Source organism: Spodoptera frugiperda, chromosome 3 (genome assembly GCF_023101765.2).
Source record: "Spodoptera frugiperda isolate SF20-4 chromosome 3, AGI-APGP_CSIRO_Sfru_2.0, whole genome shotgun sequence".
In the NCBI taxonomy this organism is placed as follows: Eukaryota; Metazoa; Arthropoda; class Insecta; order Lepidoptera; family Noctuidae; genus Spodoptera; species Spodoptera frugiperda.
In genome coordinates this window covers 1,824,541-1,844,754 of record NC_064214.1, presented here as the reverse complement: position 1 = coordinate 1,844,754, position 20,214 = coordinate 1,824,541, and the positions used below count along the sequence as shown (strand labels likewise).

The following is a 20,214-nucleotide window of genomic DNA, read 5'->3' as shown; positions in this document are numbered from 1 at the left end:
CATATTAGTAAACCATATTCTAGCGAATTTTCCAAACTAATTAATGTGCGATTATGTAATTTAATTACTTCAACTAAAATGGAGTATTTCAATACTATTTGTCAGTTGATTAGCCATAATTGGCACTATGATAAAATGGGTGCCAACGTTCGATATTGAATTAATTTGTTTTCTATGTGATCTACTAATATATTACCTACATATTATTCGCGACTTAAACGGTATATCGCTGAACGGAGATCGCTGTTTAAAAGGCTCAAGTGTATCCGACGGGTTCCTGTCCAGTTGTTGTTAAAATTCTAGTTCCTTAGTTGGCTTTTACAATACCCGCGGAATGGATTTGCGAAAAGATGCAGCACCGATTTCTAAGAAGAATTAACTTGAACTAAATCGAGGATCAAGACTTATATTTATCATCACACAACTTGCCATCAAGTTTGTGTTTGATTTAGATGACTATATATACATTATAATATAGTCATTCTGCATCATCCTAAGGTTGACTGTTAGAGACTGCCAAATTGGCAATAGTCCACCATTGTATAATGTACATAAAGTGCAAAATAAATACAATACATTACAGCGCACATACGAGTATGTCTGAAATACACCTATTTTTTATTTGAAATAGCAATTAATCTGTTTATATAATATGTACATACCAATGTATGTATATATACTTTATTGGTAGATATACAATAGAGGTTCGTTTGTAGTCCTCTATATCGGTCAGTTACGCCGCTGTTTGCCCTCCCGCGTGTAAACATTTGTTATTCTAAACAATATTTGGTGTTCTGAATTGATTAAATGAAAACAATACATGTTGCCGATACCTCAGTTATAGCCTTTCAAAATAATTACAAAAAATAATTTAGAGCAATTTTATAAACGCTTAAGACATGTAAAAGTCGACTACTTAAAGACGGGCGGGCACGTGAGGCCGCAGCAATGATGTGTCTTAGCCGACACTACAGGTTTCTATGTATTTCTATGAAATTACCTGCGTAGTTAGCGACACGAAGCTAGCGACGCGTCGTCATGCAGTAGTTGCCAGTGTGACCCGACCGCGGATCGGTAGTGCCGCTTGTAGTTCAAAATCATGAAGACATGAAGCGACAACATGCTGTTGCCTCATATCGCCCGTTTCCAACTTATACCTTCATTATGGTTATAAAAATCCCGGTCATATAGAGCTTATACATCAAAGCTCAGCAGCTTTCTATCATAGGTTGTCGATGTTGATATTTTAGTCCCTCACGTCACGTCGTGCTACTTGGATCCACCGATTGCCAGTTACTCTGACGTCATCGCTCTAAATCTAAGCCTACCGTGACAAACTGATCGCGGGTTTATCGGGGCTCCAGCTCGAAAAACAGGAGTAGGAACGGGGTGTTTTTTAGTCAGTAAGAGTCTAACACTCTTTTTCGCTTCGCCCAAAGCGGGAGAAAGTCATGGGATGATTTTCTCCCATTAAAAAAAACCATTACGATGAAAATTATGATATGCCCATAAATTTTACTCCTCTCTGCATCAATAGGCTACCGAAATCGTTTACAAAAAGAAAATGGCATTTTAAATAAAACCGTTCAATGTTTCCTTGGTGAGCGCAGAAACTTTAGGTGATTTAAATAAAATATTGGCACAAGTTCAACTCATGCGCTATTCGAAGCTCGGAAATTTGATTTTGAAAAGAAATTTGTCTCGCACCGACTTCTGTGACATATTGAAATCAATATAATAAAAAAGTTTTATATTGAAGTTCGTAAACAGAAAAAAATATGTATCTTTTATAATTAAGACCAGGTTCCGGCGTGCAGCTTATACTTCATTTAAACGTTTCTATATTTATGCCAAATGATAAACTATATAGAAAAAGGGATATATTTGTAGATATCATATAATATACTCTCCACCAGTTTTGTTATTCGAAAATTCCCATGTAATAATGCAACTATCGACAAGATACTAACACTTTTTCCACATACAGGCCCATTTATCCCTCTTCCCAATCACCGATTTCCCAACATCCCTTAAATTCCTAACTCCCAAAAGGCTGACACGCGCTTACGCACTTACAAGTGCGTTGTCGCTTTTGGTGATTCAAGTGTCCATGGGCGGCGGGGATTGCTTACCATTAGGTGATTCGTCTGCTCTTTTGCTGGCTAATTCCATAAAAAAATCACTGTCCTTTTAATGTTACCTCTATTTAATAAATATCTACGTAATAATGAAATATAAGCAGCATTTAAACACAAATAGAAATCAAGAATGTTAGTGTTTTCAAATCCCATGAGATTCGGTTGTTAATGGGTAAGAGTGCTCTATTGTTGGTCATCATTGCTCACCACCAGATTAGAAAATGCCAGACGCCGAACCTCCACTCACAAAAAATAAATCCATCATACTTATAGATTTTGATAATTATGTAATTATGTTACCTCACACGCACCTGTACTAAGAAGACGAACAAAGGCTTTTTTATGTTTTATAAATAGATTTAATTGCAATTGATTAAAGTATTATGACCAAATATACGGTGCCCCCTCCCTGTATCTCATCTGATATCATTAATCTTTTCATAATAATATATAGGCTGTTTAAATTAGTTCCATAGGTTTTGAGCCTACATAAAAGGTTTACCACTTGATATTATGAAAGTCGTGTAAAGATGACCAGATTGGTGATATATTAAAGAAGGACCAAATTAAAAGTTTTTTTCAGCTTACATATCCGTGATGGATGTTTATGTTCCTAAAACCACTTTTCGTCAAAATCAATCGTATGAAAGTTAGACGCTTCCAAAGTGGAAAAATGTGTGCCCCCCCCCCCCCCTCTAACTTTTAAAATAAGAGAGTGAGAAAACTGAAAAAAATATATGCTGTAGATTTCAATAGAAACTAACAACGAAAATTGGTTGGAACGAGATATCATTATTGGTTTTAGAAATAAAACATTTTCAAAAACCGCAAATATAACTTTGTCGTTCATACAAACACTATGTAAAACCAAGTTATTTTACAACTTTTATATTATGTCATCTACTCGCTGTTACGGAACCCTTCATGAGCGAGTCCGACTCGCACTTGGCCGGTTTTTTTGTGTCTGCGCACGTTGCTCATGATGAAAAGTCCCTATGCACCTACTCTCACGATAGTTATTATAAAAATATACTTAACCATTATGCAATACAACTTAAGGCCTATAAGTGACTACTACTGACCAAAGGCCTCTTCTCGAACGGAGAAGGTGTGAGCGTTATTAATCACTACGCTTGCTTAATGTGCGTTGGCGATATAACCTTAGGTTTTTTTTTGAGGGAAAATCATCCAATGACTTCTCCCGCCTTGGGCGAGGCGAGAGGGAGTGTCAGACTCTTACTGACTAAAAACCACCCCGTTCCTTCTCCTGCTTTTTGAGCCGGAGCCACGGTAAGCCCGCTAGGTAGTCCGCAGCTCCGGATTTAGGATTTAGGTAAGACTAAATCGCCATCATCATCAGATTTTAATAACATTTGAATCTAAAACATCCTGTAAACCTACTATTTCATAAGCGATTAGGACAGTAAACAACTAAACATTAATCTTCTTCGAAAATAGATAACAATGAAAATGATGCCTGATACAGATAAAATTATAAAATAAATACTCGCGTTACTTGTAGAACGTTGGATTAATTTTAATATATTGTCACAATGCAGAAGTCCCTGTTGTGTTTGTTAATTATCGGTAAGTTTATTATTAATTTACGATTTTTCCAAACCTTTACCATTTTACGTATATTTTTGAGTTGACTATTTACATTGGATTTGGATATTTTACACATACGTTGAAAAATCAATCACTGTGTACATTATGGATGCAATAAATACTTGAAATCTATTATTGTGAACGTTATGTAATATGGTATTACCTTCATAAGCTTAATGTTTTATTTTATTTAAAAAAATCTTCATATATGTATGTAACCTTAACTTTACTTAGCCATTTGCAATTAGAGACAAAAAATCATTTTAAATGTGTGATCATGCTATAAAAATTGTTCTTCTTTTTTGCAGTTTACACCGCAGTTGCGGTTCCGATATCCTCGGAGTACTCTGAGGACCGCACATACCCTCGATACATCGAGTTCCCCGATGGCGAGGGTATCATGCACACCGTGGATCTCGAGGCTGAGCCTGACATGGAACTCCTTGCAGAAATTGAGAGGAACCCCGCCAACAACAAGTACCTTTTATACACCAGGTACTTTTCCAACTTTTATCTTGTTGCCATACAAGCAATTGTCACTATCTACGTCATTTGTACAATCACTATTATCCTTTTTCTGGATGATTAATAAAACCAGAAAATAATTTGAATCTAGAGTGATAATGTCCTGTAAAAATAAGTATCAAAAACTTAGAAATTAGTCTGTAATAACCGTAGAACATTGCATACGCGATTTTAGACTTAGACCTTTAAAGGTCTTCCATGCTCTCCTTCCAGTCCTCTGTTTAAAGCTTTTTGCAGCCAATCTTAGTTAAAAATCATGTATCATGTGTTATAACAAGGATTGGCTTCTTCTTAGTGCTGTATCGCACCTTCAATAATAAAAAGAAGAATTGTTACAGTCACAAAATTTTTATTCATAAGCAGGCGTGATTCAATTGGGTTACAATAACACGGTGGTATATTATTCCAGACGTAACCAGAGAATTTCCCAAACTTTGGTGATGGACAATGCCAACTCTATTACCAACTCGAACTTCAACGCTCGAGTCCCAACAGTGATTGTCGCTCACGGCTGGCTCAGCAACCAATACACTGACATCAACCCCACAATCAGGGACGGTAAGTGCACCTGGTATTTTGTTGACTGCACAATAGTATTAAGTGAAAGGAAATTATTTATGTAGTTTATTTTGATGTTAAAATAAATAGACAAAGAAATTTTATTTTTCGCAATACCACAGTTTATTATTCAAAACAAAATAATCTACGTAGATTCGTAGCGCTCCATTGTCTCTGCCTCACCCTATGGAAGACAGGCTTAAGTATGTATGTAGTTATGTATGTATTAACGTATAATCTACGCAGCCAAAATGTTAAACTTAGTCCCACGTAAAACGGGATAAATGATTTTCAAGTAATACCAAACATTCTGATCTCAGAAGATTCACCTTATAGAAAAATATTATTCCATTGTGTTCCATAACTCTCCCAGTTAACAAAGTTCACAACTTGTCAGCAGCACGTAGTCACGTAATATCGGAACTGCTGCCACCTACAACTTTCTATATACATAATGCCAGTTAATACTGCGAAGGTTCTTAGCCAAAGCAAAATTTAGGCGTAAAAAAGTTGGCAAGAAAATATTTATTTCTCAAAAAGTTTTCTACAATTGATTTTGGTTATGTAAGCAGCTTTTTTTAGACACCACTGACAAATAAACGATGAAGGAAAATATCGTGAGGAAACCTGGGGTTATAACTTCTAATTATAAGTTTGAAATCGCCAACCCATACTGACCCCTTTGGTGGCCAGTGGTGGCCAGTGGGCATTTATATGCTTTTGATGCATATTTATTATTTTTCCAGCTTACTTGAAGAAGAGTGACGTCAATGTCATTGTTTTGGACTGGAGAAGGTTGGCGTTAGCTGACTATGCCACAGCAGCCAGAGGTGTACCCGCAGTCGGTCGTGGTCTTGGGCAGTTCTTGGCTTTCCTGAACAGAGTCACTGGTCAGGCTTACTCTCAAATGCACCTTGTCGGCTTCAGCTTGGGCGCTCACCTTGTCGGTAACGCTGGTCGTGAACTTGGAGGAAGAGTCGCTCGTGTGACAGGTGTGTCATATTATTTCTTAAATATCGATTCAAAAAATTCCAATTCAGAATAGTTAACACCACTTTTTTCCTTTCATTAAGCTTTGGACCCTGCTGGTCCTCTATGGAACTACAACTCCAACCGCGTCAAGCCCAATGATGGTGTCTACGTCGAGGCTATCCACACTGATGGTGGTTACACCGTCGGAGGTCTGGGAATCGGTACCAATGTCGCCGACGCTGACTTCTACCCCAACGGTGGTATCTCCCAGCCTGGTTGCTATACCAACCTCTGCAACCACAACCGTGCCTGGGAATTCTTTGCCGCTACTGTCACCTACAACCACTTGGTTGGACGTCGGTGCACTACCCAGACTCAGCTGACTTGGAACAACTGCCGTGGTACTGAACTACGTATGGGCAACGACGACTTAAGGAAATCAGGGTAAGCAACTTAAATTGGTAATGCTAAAGGAGGTTACGCTATGATAAAGGTGTAAATTCTTATGGACAATTTTAAGAATATGTTCATGTCCATAAGATTTACATTAAAATTTACTAAATTAAAATGTACATTTACTTTATTGACTATATTATTTTGCATAATAAGTTCGTTCATAAAATTCTTTATATTTTATTTACAGATCTGGAATGTACCGCTTGGACACTCGCAGAAGATACCCTTACTAATTTGACGAAGCTATTCATTTACGATCGTTATGTTTAAATTATTGTTAAGTATTAAAAAGATATTAAAACAATAAACAATTCGGCCTACTGAGTATTCTTAATTTTTGTTTTATTATTGAAAACCTTTTAAGTTGGAATTTTTATATAAGGTAATTTTGTATGATTCATTAAAGTGCTTGTTAAAATATATAACCTAGAAAAATAAATTATTTCGAATGAAATTCGGTTCAAAATCCTTGGCAAAATGTTTTGATGACACAAAGATATTATTTGACCTTGAATTCTCACTCAAGTACACAATTAAGTATTGACATTATGTGTAACACAAAAATGTACTTTACTTTTATTTGAATACTTTTAATAGTGCGATAGGCGCTATCTAATGAACAATAGTAATAACGTTGACGGAAAAGATAATATTTTGGTCACTTATTAATTATATGATGGCATTTTCCATGAAAACAGCCGATTTTTGCAAGTATCTGATACGAAAGTGATATAAGATAAAACTAATAATCGTGTCCCTTAATCCTATAATTATTTTTACGATAATAGCTTCAATTAAAATAATAAAAACATGAGCAATAGAATTTAGGTAAATATTAACAAAATAGGTGAGTCAATAATGTGATAAAAGTACCACCAACACATGTAGAGATAAAATCTTAACGCTTTATATTACATTCTACATTCTTCTGAATCAACAATACTGCTCTTTTTTATGGAATAGGTGGCAGACGAGCAAACGGGTCACCTGATGGTAAGCGATCAGCGCCGCCCATGGACACCCGCAGCACCAGAGAAGTCACACATGCATTGCCGGCCTTTTAAAAAGGAGTATGCTCTTTTCTTGAAGGTTTGAAGGTCGTATCGGTTTTGTAATACCACCGATGACAGCTCATTCCAGTTTTGCTGTGCGAGGCAGAAAGTTACGCGTAAGCTACTATAATATGATGGGGATGGAAATGCTTTCGTATAGGTCGATGGCGAAAGGAAGCGGCAGGAATAAGACCAAACAATTCCTCAGAGCACTCTCCGTGGTATAAGCGATAGAAAATGTACAACGAAGCTACATCTCTACGCAACACTCTACACAACTCTCGCAACTCTACTCTTGTCAAAGTGTCAAGTCGGTTTGAAACTTCCTGATTCTCAACAATCCGAACCGCAAGCCGCTAAACGCGGTCCAGAGGATGAAGCTGGTACTGGGGTGCCCCTCCTATAGAGTTCTTACGATCTCAGTTTAATTTAAAAGTCTTTTCTTATCTTCTTGCTCTTTCTCTTTCTCTTTCTCTTTCTCTTTCTCTTTCTCTTTCTCTTTCTCTTTCTCTTTCTCTTTCTCTTTCTCTTTCTCTTTCTCTTTCTCTTTCTCTTTCTCTTTCTCTTTCTCTTTCTCTTTCTCTTTCTCTTTCTCTTTCTCTTTCTCTTTCTCTTTCTCGTTCTCTTTCTCTTTTCCTACGTCAAAATTTTAATTCTTCTATTCCTTTGCCTTAAAAGGAAAAACTGAAATCATACATTTTTACCTTTTAACTACAAGCATAAAAGTCCAGCAATCGAACCTTTGATTAATAAGTAGATTCTGTGTAACCCATTCTTTTGTTATAAACGACCACTTTAATTTAAGGATAGAAAATTATCCAATAATTTAGAGCCGGAGCCGCGGTAGGTCGTCCGCAGCTACGGTCTGATGGCACTTTGAATCACACATGGGTCTGGTTCTGGTTAGCGAGCTATCCTTGCTCGCCGTCCGCAGACCCGCACTTACGATGGCCGGAGATCATCGCGCGATCCTCGAAACCTGGAGTGACTCTTGCAACTACTGAGGCGTAAGGAGTTTCATTCCCTAACGCGCGTTCACACGCCCCGCCTCTTCCTTAGCTAGTATAACTGCTTCGCAGGAGGAGATGGCATCCCATTCCCCCTCCCTCCAGACCACGGCCTGAACCAATGCCAAACGCGAGAGGTCGTCGTCGCCTACCATATCCCTGAGGACACGACGGTGCTCAGCACATGCAGGGCACAACGCCACCGTATGCTCCACCGTGTTCTCGGGTGGTCTTCGCAGTGATGACACCCAGGCGTTTCCTCCCGCCCAATCAGAAACAGGAACCTACTGAAGCTCCCATGTCCGGTAAGCACCGTAAGGCAATACGTGACAACGCCATGGCGCCTCTCAAGCCACTCCTCAAAAAGGAGACTTACCACTGCAATGACAGTGAGCCCAATTAACGACGACTAATAGTAAACGTTCATTGTGTTACATTACTGATATTACAGTTTTTGTATAATAACCTCAACATACGATTCCAATATCGAATAGATTAAAATCAAACTGATATTTAATTTGCGTATGTTGGTCTATCATTGAAATCTGTACGCATCATATTCCCTGAACATGTATGATAAAATTATATTTAATCGTAAAAATCTTGTCGTTACTGATAAAAAAATTCAATAAATAGCTTAAGTAACTGTTAGATTACTATTATACTGTTAGTATATTCAAAATGGAAAAGTCTTTCTTGTGCTTGCTTTGTTTAGCGGGTAAGTTTTGTGATTTAAAGATTTATCTAAAATAATAATTAGCAGCGAAACCTTTCATTAAAAAAAATAAAAGTGAAGTGCCAAAGATGAAGTGCTAATTGTTGGTATTAAAGGAAATTACCGCTACCAGAATGGCCATATGGCGCATCTTTGCATTTAAAATAATTAAATTGATAATTTTCTTAGATTTCAAGGGCACAAAGCAATTTTTAGACAGACAGACAAATACTCGTGTTCTTTTATGAAACCGCCTGCGATTCATATATGAACATGTTTGAATAGAAAAATAAGTGTGACAAATATCTTCGCATCTTTTCTCATGGAAACAGCAATCAATTAATTATCTTATTTGCAGTTTATGCCGCGTCAGCCATACCAACTAGCTCATTGTATTTCGAGGAACATTCATATCCTCGATACATTGATTTCCCCGATGGCGAAGGAAACATGCACAAGGTAGACCTTGAGGCTGAGCCTGACGTGAAAGTCCTCAACGATATCGAAAGGAACCCTGCCGACAACCAGTACTTGCTCTTCACCAGGTACTTTTGCCAAACCATTTTATGACGTATGTTTATGCTTTTAGAATCGAAACTAATATGTTCAGTTTGAATTTACAGGCGTAATCCTAATAATCCTCAATCATTGGTGATAAACGATGCTGCTTCTATTACCAACTCTAACTTCAACCCCAATGCTCCCACTGTCGTCGTTGTCCATGGCTGGCTCAGTAACCAGAACACCAACCCTAATCCCACTATTCGGGATGGTAAGTTATCTTTTTAAATTTGTATGTGCTATTTCACTACATAGTATAAAACAAAATCGCTTTCTTAGTCTCTATGTCCCTTTGTATGTTTAAATCTTTAAAACTACGCAACGGATTTTGATGCGCTTTTTTTAATAGATAGAATAATTTAAGAGGAAGTTTTTTATGTTATAATACATGCATCCATACGAAGCTGAGGCGGGTCGCTAGTAATATAATATAGACGACATTTTCTGATGGACATACTGAACCCAACACGAAAATTATAATTATAAAGAAGTTTTACATTCAAAGTGCAACGACAACTTCAAACTCATTAAAAGATATTGTTATCTCTTTCTTTTAGTCTACTTGAAAAAACTTGAGACAAATGTGATTGTAATGGACTGGAGAAGACTGGCGTCACGTGACTACGTCACTGCAGTCAGAGGAGTACCAGCTGTTGGACGTGGTCTTGGACAGTTCTTGGCTTTCTTGAGCCAGGTTACTGGACAACCTTTAACTCGGATGCACCTCATCGGCTTCAGCTTGGGCGCTCACGTTGTTGGTAACGCTGGTCGTGAACTTGGAGGCAAGGTTGCTCGTGTGACAGGTAAATAATTATTCTTCTATAGTTTTTCAATCAATTATCAACAATATACATTTTTTTATGACCGTGACTGAGATCTTGTTTGCATATCTAACAGATGTACACAATATTCATTATGCATTTAAACATAAACAAAGAAAAGCAACATGGACGTAAACAAAAATGTACTCAATTAAACAAATACCAATAAAAAGTAAATAGTAAAAAATATTATTGACAAAATAAAGATACAGAAAAAACTTAAATTTGGAAATCAGAATCAAAATTAATAAAATCAGAATAAATAAAAATAAGAACGCTGATTTAAATCTAAATTTTATATTAATTTGCGCTTAAATTTATTGTAGGGATCATGAAAAATATCTAAATTATCCGAATTATCATTGTCAGTTTCGAAATTTCTGCCCAACTAATTGTTTCTTTTGATTTCAGCTTTGGACCCAGCTGGACCTCTATGGAACTTGAACAAAAACCGCGTCAGCCCTGGTGATGGTATCTACGTCGAGGCTATCCACACTGATGGTGGTTCCACGGTCGACGGTCTTGGTATCGGTACCAATGTCGCCGATGCTGACTTCTACCCCAACGGTGGTGTCTCTCAACCTGGTTGCCTCACCAACTTCTGCAACCACAACCGTGCTTGGGAATTCTTTGCTGCTACCGTGACTTACAACCATTTGGTCGGTCGAGCGTGCAGCAACCATATTCAGTTGTCATTGAACACGTGCCGTGGTGCTGAACTTCGTATGGGCAACGATATCTTAACAAAATCTGGGTAAGTAGTTAGAAAATTTCAAATAACTCCTTTTATTGTATAAGCTTCTCCAAATACTTTGAGTGTTAAAAATGTTTCCATTAGATCTTACATCGAGAGCGTTTGGAATACTCATGTAAACTTTTATATAGATATCTACGTTTTCTATAGATTTAAAAACCATAGTTATCTGGGCGCATTTGTTGCAACCAAAATTCACATTATAGTTTCCTCGAGTTTGAAAATATTCATTCCACTAATCGGAAAACTTGATAACTGTGTTGTGGTCAAACATTTTTTGATTACTTCATTATCTGAATATTTTGTTCTTTTTTCAGATCTGGAATGTTCCGATTGAACACCTCAAGACGGTACCCTTACTAGTCAAAATGTGAAACACCAGAAGAGAAAAAAAAACAGTAATTTAATGAAATAAATAATTTATTTATTTGGCTATTAAAATCTGTTACTACATTTAATATTGAACATATTTTGTAATCATACCTTATTCAAAAAGATATGTAATTATATTTTAGTATCAATGCTAGATAAGGTAAATTTAAAAATGAATCATTTCTATTTTCTTAATAAACACATAGTATCTAAACCTTTTGTCCAGGTCAAGTTAAAGTCTATATAGGTAAAGTATACAAAAGTAAATATAATTTTCAACCCGCCTCGAACAAGTATGACGATCAATGATCATTTATTTCTTCTCAGCATGAGCAAAAGGCTTTCTCTCACCAGTGAGACAAGTACAGTCTGATGACAATAATAAGACAAACTAAGATAAATTTTTCAACAGTTATTACTATGTTATTAATTCCATATAGAGAAATCCATGATATTGGTGAGAATTTTGAAAAACCAACAGAACCGAAAAGTCTAATAATACTTTGCCATAAAGTAGATTGTACAAATGTTTGTATGCAAACAATTATCACTTTTAAGCCAAATGAAATACTTTATGATAAGTAGTGTATTGATGCTATCATTCCGGATGAGGAATAGCTGGATAAGATTAAGTATTAGATACTGTGTGTTAGATACTGACACCTAGTAGGGGAGACACAGAAGGGATTTCGGTAGTTACTCGAGCGCGTCAGATTAGTAAATGGGGAATACCTAGTGTCATGTTGAAGATACCCACCACATTCGCACTTTCATTAAATGGCCCCCCATTAAAAATTTAAAAAAAAATCTAACTTACTCCTGTCAGTTTCGTCAGATTAGAAGAAGAGAAGTCGACAGCATACAAAAGAATGCGCATTTAAAAAAATCTTCCCACTTGAGCGTGATTCTAAGAGTGAGAGGGTTTTGAAGCGTTCTCGTTAGTACCGTCCGAAACATTCAGTCCCATCATGCAAACTGGCAGATTAAGGGTTTCTCATTATCAGAGACACATGTAGCATACACATTATCAATATCTGACAGGCTCCACCTCTAGAACAAAAGTTACACGTAACAATTTTAAAGATCTGTGGATTCCCCCTTTCTCCACCGATGGAAGAAAATGTCACTTTACCTGTATAACCTGGGTGTCTTCAAAGCCCGAGTGAATAGTTTGCTTATGGGCAGACGTGCTCCACCGTAGGCCGCATCATCACTTACCATCAGGCGAGATAGCGGCCAAACGTCGGCCCATTTAACAATAAAAAGAAAAAAACATTTTTTCTTTCTATGACCATATATTTAAAATTCGTCGTAGGGACCTACGTCCCTACGACGCTCGAGTAAATCCAAATTTAGCATCGTGGGCTCCCCTTCTAACCGGTGGAGCAGAGCTGTCTAGCGACTCATCAAGTGTAGGGAGGGTATGTGAAAAGGGGGATTTTTTCGCTTTAGGGCAATAGTTATTGATGATAATTACAAGGGATATAATTTTGTTATATTTAATTGCAATTCAGTCCACAGGGACTATGAGCAAATATCTGCCAGCGGGTTCACCTATATTGTCGCATGTATTACAGAATCCTAATCCATAGTTAAAAAAGCAATATTCCAGCCTGCTAGGACAATAAGGTAAGCAGAAGATAGCTATGGGATATAAACCCTCTTTAACGGGGAAAAACATTAAATAATTAAATATCAATTAAAGGACATAGATTTTTTAAAAGTCGCGAAGCATTTTTAAATGAAAGTGTTTGCAATCATATTTAATATTGTGTAGTTATTTTGATTCACAATAATGGGAAAATGGAAATAATTAGTAAAATGAAAATGATATTTTAAGTTGACTATTTTTCCTAATTACTAAACGACCGCTCAGTAAGTTAAAATATCACTCCGTGGTAGTAAACCCAATCAGACTAAATCCGTCAAGTTGATGTGCATGTTTCGTTCTCACTCTCGCCCAACTCTTAAAACTGGTATTATGTTGCGCTCGCGCAGGTAGCTGCTTATCTTACTACATGGCATCCTTCGTCATCAATCGCACCTTCGCCAAAAGTTAAGAGAAAAATATGTTGTTTTAATTATTTTTGATTCCCTTTTTCCTCTTCAATTATTGCCCAAAAACATTTATAAATATTTTTTAAATGTCCAATTTCTCCTTATTGCCACGACCCACAGATATGGGAACTAAACATTGTGAACTAGATAATTGCCTAACCGTACCTAATTTTATTTTTGTTCGCCGTAGGTAAGTGTCCCAACAAAAATGCCCGATGTTCTTTGGTAATAAAATATCTATAATCCAAAATTTTCATCTTTTTGTAGATAAAAATTTACAATATATACTGGTGCCGCTAACCAAGTAATATCTTGTCTCATTGCATATTGTCGCGATGAAAAATTTAAGCTTGTGTCTGCTTATTGTAACGGGTAAGTTTAATATAACTCTATAACATTGTTTAATTATAATGCGGTGTTATTCGATTCAATGACTGCACGGTTAGCGCGCTGGCTGGGCAACCTGGTTGCCGTGTAACGAGTAGCGGATTCGATTCCCGCACGGGCCAACTCTTAATCACAAATTGTTGTTTCGAATCTGGGTGTCATGTGCATGTGAAATTGTATATTTGTAAACGCACACAAGAAAAAAAAGGTGGATTAACGCTTTAAAAAAAAAGAAAATTGACTTGACCGGAATCTTGGTTGGTATTATTCAAGGTCTTTCCAACCTCATTCCTTTCATCAATTTTAGTGTACGCCGCATCCGCGGTGCCCGTCGACTCAAACATTTCTGAAGATAGAGCGAAGCCTCAATTCATCGAGTTCCCCGATGGTAAGGAAAACATACCCGAGGCTGAGCCCGACATGGAACTCCTTGCAAAAATCAAGAGAGACCCCTCCAACATCAAGTACACTTTATACACCAGGTACATTTTTTACTTTTATCTTGTTGGCATACAAGTAATTGTCACTATCTACGGCATTCGTACAATAACTATTATCCTTTTTAGAATCTAGGGGTACCTGTTGTACACTAGGTAAATAAGTAAATATTTCCAAAGAAATCAAAGTTGATACAAAAATAGTAAAGACCACCAAACAGCAGCGCAGTTTCATATGAAATCTATACATATAATAAAATCGTAGAAAAGTGCTGTCTGTACATTGAAAATAAAAATAAAAAAAATAGCAGGGGTTATTGTTATGTCGATGTCGAACCCAAAAATTTAATTAACTTTTTTTTTGTCTGTTTGTCTGTTTGTCTGTTTGTCTGTTCGTCTGTGCGCGCTAATCTCAGAAACGGCTGATCCGAGTTGGATGCGGTTTTCACGAATATATTGTGGGATGCTTAAATTTACATTTAGTGTTTGTTTCATGTGAATCGGTTCATAAATAAAAAAGTTATGTCAAATTAAAGAATCACGTCGAACATTCTATGCTTATACCATTAATTTCCGCAACTATTTGACGGATTGGTTGAAATTTGGTACAGATATAGTTTAGAAACCTTAGAAAGGACATAGATATATTTTTATTTCAAAAATCAAAAAATAAAAATAAGAAATAAATTATTTATAAATAATTCTATGTCGATCGTTACACGACTTCGGTTCATGTTATTGTTTTAATTTATCGAAAAAAAGTAAATAAATAGTAAAAAGGTATGAAAAAAATAATATCAATATAATAAAACATTTAGTACAAAGAAAATGCTCTAACGGAGTATAGATAATTCTATGTCGATCGTTACACGACTTCGGTTCATGTTATTGTTTTAATTCATCGAAAAAAGTAAATAAATAGTAAAAAGGTATGAAAAAAATAATATCAATATAATTAAACTTTTAGTACAAAGAAAATGCCCGAACGGAGTATAAATAAATAATCCAAGTTGTCTTTATCCTCGATAGATGGCGTTGGGATCGAAATAGATCGCGCTATGGTTTCGTTACATTCATTTGGTTGGGTATCGGCCGAGCGCTTCGGTACTATCGTAGAAAAAGTGTATTATCAGTCGTATGATTATTTGTCTGTAGTGGTCCTGCTGTTTCGTATATTCTAAATTGGTTTCGTTGTATTTGTCAATTAATAAGTTTATTTGTTGGGTTTTCCTGGTTTTTTGGTTAAACTATTTAACGTAGGTTTAGTTTGATATCGATTATTAGTAGTTACTGTAGTTAGTTTTTTTAATAAAATTGTAAGTCTAATTTATAAATTAATTAGATTAGATTTAAGTCGTTTCTTTTAAATTATTTAGTTTAAGCTTGGTTATTATAGCATAGAGGATAGGTTGTAATATAGTTTCTTTTTTAATTGTTATAAATTCGTAATTCGTAGCTTTCTTTAGTTTTAAGTTAGTTTAAGCCCGTTTTTAAACTATTTTTTCAATGCCCTAAGTGAGTATACATCTATTAAATTCAAACGCAGAGCTCATTATGTTGATTTTGGAAGAGTTCCCTGGAATATCTTCTCATTTTTGAAGAGATCCCGCGAGATCGGGAACTATGTGGTTAAAACCAAAAATTTGCCGGAAGTCACTATTCCACGCGAACGAAGTCGCGGGCAAAAGCTAGTAATTACTGCTAGGGCAAACCAGACCAAGGTGATGGAACGGGATTTGGAAGAACCTAACGAATGGCATGACAGAAGTTGAAATGAAATGAAATATGAAATATTTATTTATTATTACAAAATGCTACATATACAAGTTGTTCTAACCTATCCGCCTACCATGTCGGATTGCCATTGAAGGTGATCATTTACTACATTTGGTGATGTTCTTCTAATGTGGTTGGTTCTAAGTACCTATACAGGTTGTCCCTGAAATTGACGTCCAACAGGCACCAGACGATCGGCAAGGTTCCAACTGTTATCAGAAAAATGTAAAAAAAATTTTAGGTCCTACAGTTTTTAAATTACAGTGACTTATGTGTTATCCACGAAAAAGTAACCCTGTGCCAGTCTTTTGACTTTTTTTGCTACAAATCTATTTTGTCGTCTTTAGACTTCCTTACATTAACCTGAAGAGTGCTCATAACTTCTCAGCCAACTGCTTTAGATTGGAAAACATTGTGAGTTTTAGAGGAATACAATTTTCACCTTACTTTAAGTGACTTACTGAAAAAATTATGTATGGCGCTAGTAATGGCAAACTTTTGGCGCATAATAAGGATTATATGGACTTTGGAACTTTGGTACTTATTTCTTAAATTAGGCACAAAAAAAGATTTTTCAACGAAACTCCGTTTCGATGAATTTCTTTAGACTTACTAAAATTTTCTTCTAGTGTACTCAAATCATACGTTATAACCTCATATGCACTAGACAACACTTTGCACGCGATTTGTTATCATTGTCAAACAATGATGTTGGACGCCGATTTCAGGGACATCCTGTATAATTATATCTATATGGAACTTTATAATATTATAATATACTATAATATTATAAAGCTGAAGAGTTTGTTTGTTTGAACGCGCTAATCTCCAGAACTACTGGTCCGAATTGAATAATTCTTTTTGTGTTGGATAGTGCATTTATCGAGTAAGGCTATAGGCTATAAAATATAACGCTATGACCAATAGGAGCCGAGCAGAGCGTGAAACCGCGCGGAAGTAGCTAGTTTTTGATAAAAGAGCTTAGGGTATCAAAATATGTTCTGGTGGTCATAATAGTTAAAACTCTTTTATTAATTATTACAGAGACAACCCCGTAAATGGACAAACATTACTTGCCAACAATGCTACTAATATATTTTATTCAAACTTCAAGCCAGCTGATCCCACTGTGGTCATTGTTCACGATTGGCTACCGATGCAGGATAGTAGGATGAATATACATCTCACACAGAGTAAGTACCTATGATTTTTAGCAAGTAATATGACTTGAGACAGCCACAAAAACAAACAGACTGAACTATCATGAGTCATACTATTTTAGTTATATTCTGGGTTCATATAAAACTATTTGTCAATTATTATGACTGCACGGTTGGTGCGGTGGCTGGGCAACTGGCTGCCGCACAACAGGTAGCGGGTTAGATTCCCGCACTGAGCAACTCTTTGTGTGATCCACAAATTGTTGTTTCGGATCTGGGTGTCATGTGCATGTGTACTTGTATGTTTGTAAACGCACCCACGACACAGGAGAAAATCCTAATGTGGGGCAACGTTTTTAAAAAAAAAAAAAAAAATTATTGGGTCTTTGTATTTTTTGATCTGAAACTATATTCTCATAATTTTTCGTTCACTCATTACAGTGATTAAAAAAATGCAATAATCTTTCAGTTTTCTTGACAGTCGGTAGCTATAATGTTATTGTTATGGATTGGAGATTTTTGGCAAACTCTAACTACATCACCGCCACTAATGGTGTATCAGCTATTGGACGTAGTCTTGGACAGTTCTTGGCCTTTCTGAACCAATTGACGGGATCATCTATATCCCAGATGCACCTAGTTGGTTTGGGATTAGGCGCTCACACTATTGGTTTCGCTGGAAGAGAACTTGAAGGAAAAGTTGGTCATTTATCTGGTAAATATTTTGTTCTTCTTTTTTTCATTTTTGTGTAATTCAACCAACCAACCAAATTTATTTTTTGTAGAGACTGAAAATAATTTTTAGAACACAGGTAATTGGGTTCAGTGAATATAGCAATAGGGTTATCATTATCACGCTCACATGAAACTTATGAGACAATTTGTGAAAAATAAATCATTGTTTTAATAATTATATTTACTACTTACTCACTTAAGGTATGAAGGCATATCATTACATTTTTAATTTGTATAATTTTTTTCTAGCTTTAAATCCTGCTGGTCCTCTGTGGTACGATAATCCAGACCGAGTCAACTCTAATGATGCTGTATTCGTCGAAGGAATCCACACTGATTCTGGTTTGGGTGGTTATGGTATTGGAAAGAATGTGGGTGATTCTGACATCTACGTCAATGGTGGTAACACACAACCAGGCTGTTTTACTAGCGTCTGCAATCACAATCGCGCCTGGCATTACTTTGCTGAGACTCTGATGTCGAATCGCATGCTTAAATAACTTACAGATGACCCCACCAACCAACAAAGTGATTATTTTATGGTGATTATAAAGTAAGTAGTTATTCGTCAGTCAGTTGAATATTTTTGTAAGGGCCACCTGTTTTTTCTGTTTCAGATCCGGAATGTACCGATTAGACACTGGTAGGAGGTACCCGTATTAATTTGATATTATAAAAATACAAAATATGATATTATAAAAATTCTTTAAATACAAAATTGTGTAAATTTCGAAATAATAAATACAATATTGGCATAGTGGCAATTTTTTTTTCTTTTTACCTTTTGCCCTACCTCTTACACTTTAACTGTGGCTTTTGTAAAACACCACCTGTGGAGCTAAAATTAATTTAAAAAAGTTACGTTGTTGGGTCGCCAATTTATCAATTACAATTGACAAATAGTACTTCAAAGTAATGATAGAAGTACAAAATACATGTAAAAGTTAGCTGTAGCAGAAATCGAAGGAATGAGTAGAAGATTAGAGAAGCTTACAATGCGTAATGAGATTACGATGGCTGTCGACTTTTAACATTATATGCTCTATTTCTAATTGATAAAAATCTAAAATGTACATACTAAAAAGCTTCGTTAGTTAAATAATAACAAGCTTGATTGCCTAGCTAACATTGGAACCTGGCTTCGATTCCCGGCTCGAGTCAAGGGATTTTCGTACATATATCTACGAATCCCTTAGAAGACTAAGAGGCATGATGTGGTGTTATGCAATAAGGGTCAGAACAAAGAAAAAAAACTCGACTTTTTTATCAGAAGTATTATCCTACACAGCTTAGCTGGTTCCATACACCCAGTGGCCAAAAGAGGCCCTTGACAAATTCATCAAAGTAGAGGCCTAGCAAATATTCATAGAGAGAAGTCCAGCTGAGAATTTCTAAACGGCAATTTGCTGACTTTGCCACCCTGTAGTTACGCCATACCTACATCCTTAGTTTTATCAACGACATGCGATCTTTCGTAGTATACATTTTTATGAATGAGGTTTACGATAAACATTTGACGTCATTCATGATAAATGCCTTCATACCAGAAAATTAATGTTTCTAGAAAAATGTTGTGATTATATTTTTACTTTTACATACAAAATGTATCTTTTTTATGTGAATCTATCTAAACACTCATACCCCGAATCTGAACAGTCCACACGATGAGACTTTTGAAACATTTTATTTTTATTTTTAATATAAAAAATATAATTTCATAGGTAGAAACATTATGAGTAAGTTTCTAGTATGGGAGAGCCATGCTTCGGCACGAATGGGGGTTTACCGGGGCTCCGGGTCAAAAAACAGGAGTAGGAACGGGGCGTTTTTTAGTCAGTTAGAGTTTGACACTCCCTCTCGTCTCACACAAAGTGGGAGAAGTCATCAAATGATTTTTTAATTGAAAAAATTACAAAACTACGCAAAACAGTCTATCGTCAACACCTAGGTGTTGATTCACAATTTTCTAGTGCTAGCAATAAACTAGGTAAAAATAATTTCACAAAATGTATCAAACGTGTATCTCACAAGACGAATGCGAAGAAATGAAGTGACACAAATACTTTATCATCCAAAAAAGGAAACCAATTAATTTGACACAAATTATGTAATTACACTTTTG

The 20,214-nt window shown here is 36.0% G+C and overlaps 3 protein-coding genes across 4 annotated transcripts; all 3 read left to right on the top strand.

Annotated features, from left to right (window-relative positions):
• The first annotated feature begins 3,572 nt into the window (after window positions 1-3,572).
• On the top strand, window positions 3,573-6,591 carry LOC118274292 (pancreatic triacylglycerol lipase). Its single transcript, XM_035591755.2, has 6 exons — window positions 3,573-3,725; window positions 4,055-4,241; window positions 4,681-4,829; window positions 5,576-5,821; window positions 5,903-6,245; window positions 6,445-6,591. The coding sequence occupies exons 1-6, from the start codon at window positions 3,692-3,694 to the stop codon at window positions 6,488-6,490; spliced, it is 1,005 nt and encodes a 334-aa protein (XP_035447648.1). The 5' UTR covers window positions 3,573-3,691; the 3' UTR covers window positions 6,491-6,591.
• Window positions 6,592-8,873: 2,282 nt separating this feature from the next.
• On the top strand, window positions 8,874-11,625 carry LOC118274199 (pancreatic triacylglycerol lipase-like). The gene is made up of 6 exons (XM_035591632.2): window positions 8,874-9,034; window positions 9,390-9,576; window positions 9,655-9,803; window positions 10,150-10,395; window positions 10,825-11,167; window positions 11,485-11,625. The coding sequence occupies exons 1-6, from the start codon at window positions 8,998-9,000 to the stop codon at window positions 11,528-11,530; spliced, it is 1,008 nt and encodes a 335-aa protein (XP_035447525.2). The 5' UTR covers window positions 8,874-8,997; the 3' UTR covers window positions 11,531-11,625.
• Window positions 11,626-13,835: 2,210 nt separating this feature from the next.
• Window positions 13,836-18,849, top strand: LOC118273890 (pancreatic lipase-related protein 2-like). Of its 2 annotated transcripts, none has more exons than XM_035591066.2 (6): window positions 13,836-13,969; window positions 14,292-14,466; window positions 17,242-17,390; window positions 17,827-18,072; window positions 18,342-18,620; window positions 18,710-18,849. In XM_035591066.2, the coding sequence occupies exons 1-5, from the start codon at window positions 13,933-13,935 to the stop codon at window positions 18,590-18,592; spliced, it is 858 nt and encodes a 285-aa protein (XP_035446959.2). In that variant the 5' UTR covers window positions 13,836-13,932; the 3' UTR covers window positions 18,593-18,620; window positions 18,710-18,849. The 2 variants fall into 2 exon arrangements, with proteins under 2 accessions (XP_035446959.2, XP_035446958.2); XM_035591065.2 differs by having other exon boundaries at window positions 18,342-18,634.
• Window positions 18,850-20,214: the final 1,365 nt, after the last annotated feature.

What these genes read in the sequence shown, in the direction of transcription:
- LOC118274292 (XM_035591755.2), top strand. Translation starts at nt 3,692, where the DNA reads ATGCAGAAGTCCCTGTTGTGTTTGTTAATTATCG. An exon ending in GTTGTGTTTGTTAATTATCG is followed by an intron (nt 3,726 to 4,054) that starts GTAAGTTTATTA and finishes TCTTTTTTGCAG; the next exon opens with TTTACACCGCAGTTGCGGTT. An exon ending in GACGACTTAAGGAAATCAGG is followed by an intron (nt 6,246 to 6,444) that starts GTAAGCAACTTA and finishes TTTTATTTACAG; the next exon opens with ATCTGGAATGTACCGCTTGG.
- LOC118274199 (XM_035591632.2), top strand. Translation starts at nt 8,998, where the DNA reads ATGGAAAAGTCTTTCTTGTGCTTGCTTTGTTTAGCGG. An exon ending in GTGCTTGCTTTGTTTAGCGG is followed by an intron (nt 9,035 to 9,389) that starts GTAAGTTTTGTG and finishes TCTTATTTGCAG; the next exon opens with TTTATGCCGCGTCAGCCATA. An exon ending in GATATCTTAACAAAATCTGG is followed by an intron (nt 11,168 to 11,484) that starts GTAAGTAGTTAG and finishes TTCTTTTTTCAG; the next exon opens with ATCTGGAATGTTCCGATTGA.
- LOC118273890 (XM_035591066.2), top strand. Translation starts at nt 13,933, where the DNA reads ATGAAAAATTTAAGCTTGTGTCTGCTTATTGTAACGG. An exon ending in GTGTCTGCTTATTGTAACGG is followed by an intron (nt 13,970 to 14,291) that starts GTAAGTTTAATA and finishes CATCAATTTTAG; the next exon opens with TGTACGCCGCATCCGCGGTG. An exon ending in GAATATACATCTCACACAGA is followed by an intron (nt 17,391 to 17,826) that starts GTAAGTACCTAT and finishes ATAATCTTTCAG; the next exon opens with TTTTCTTGACAGTCGGTAGC.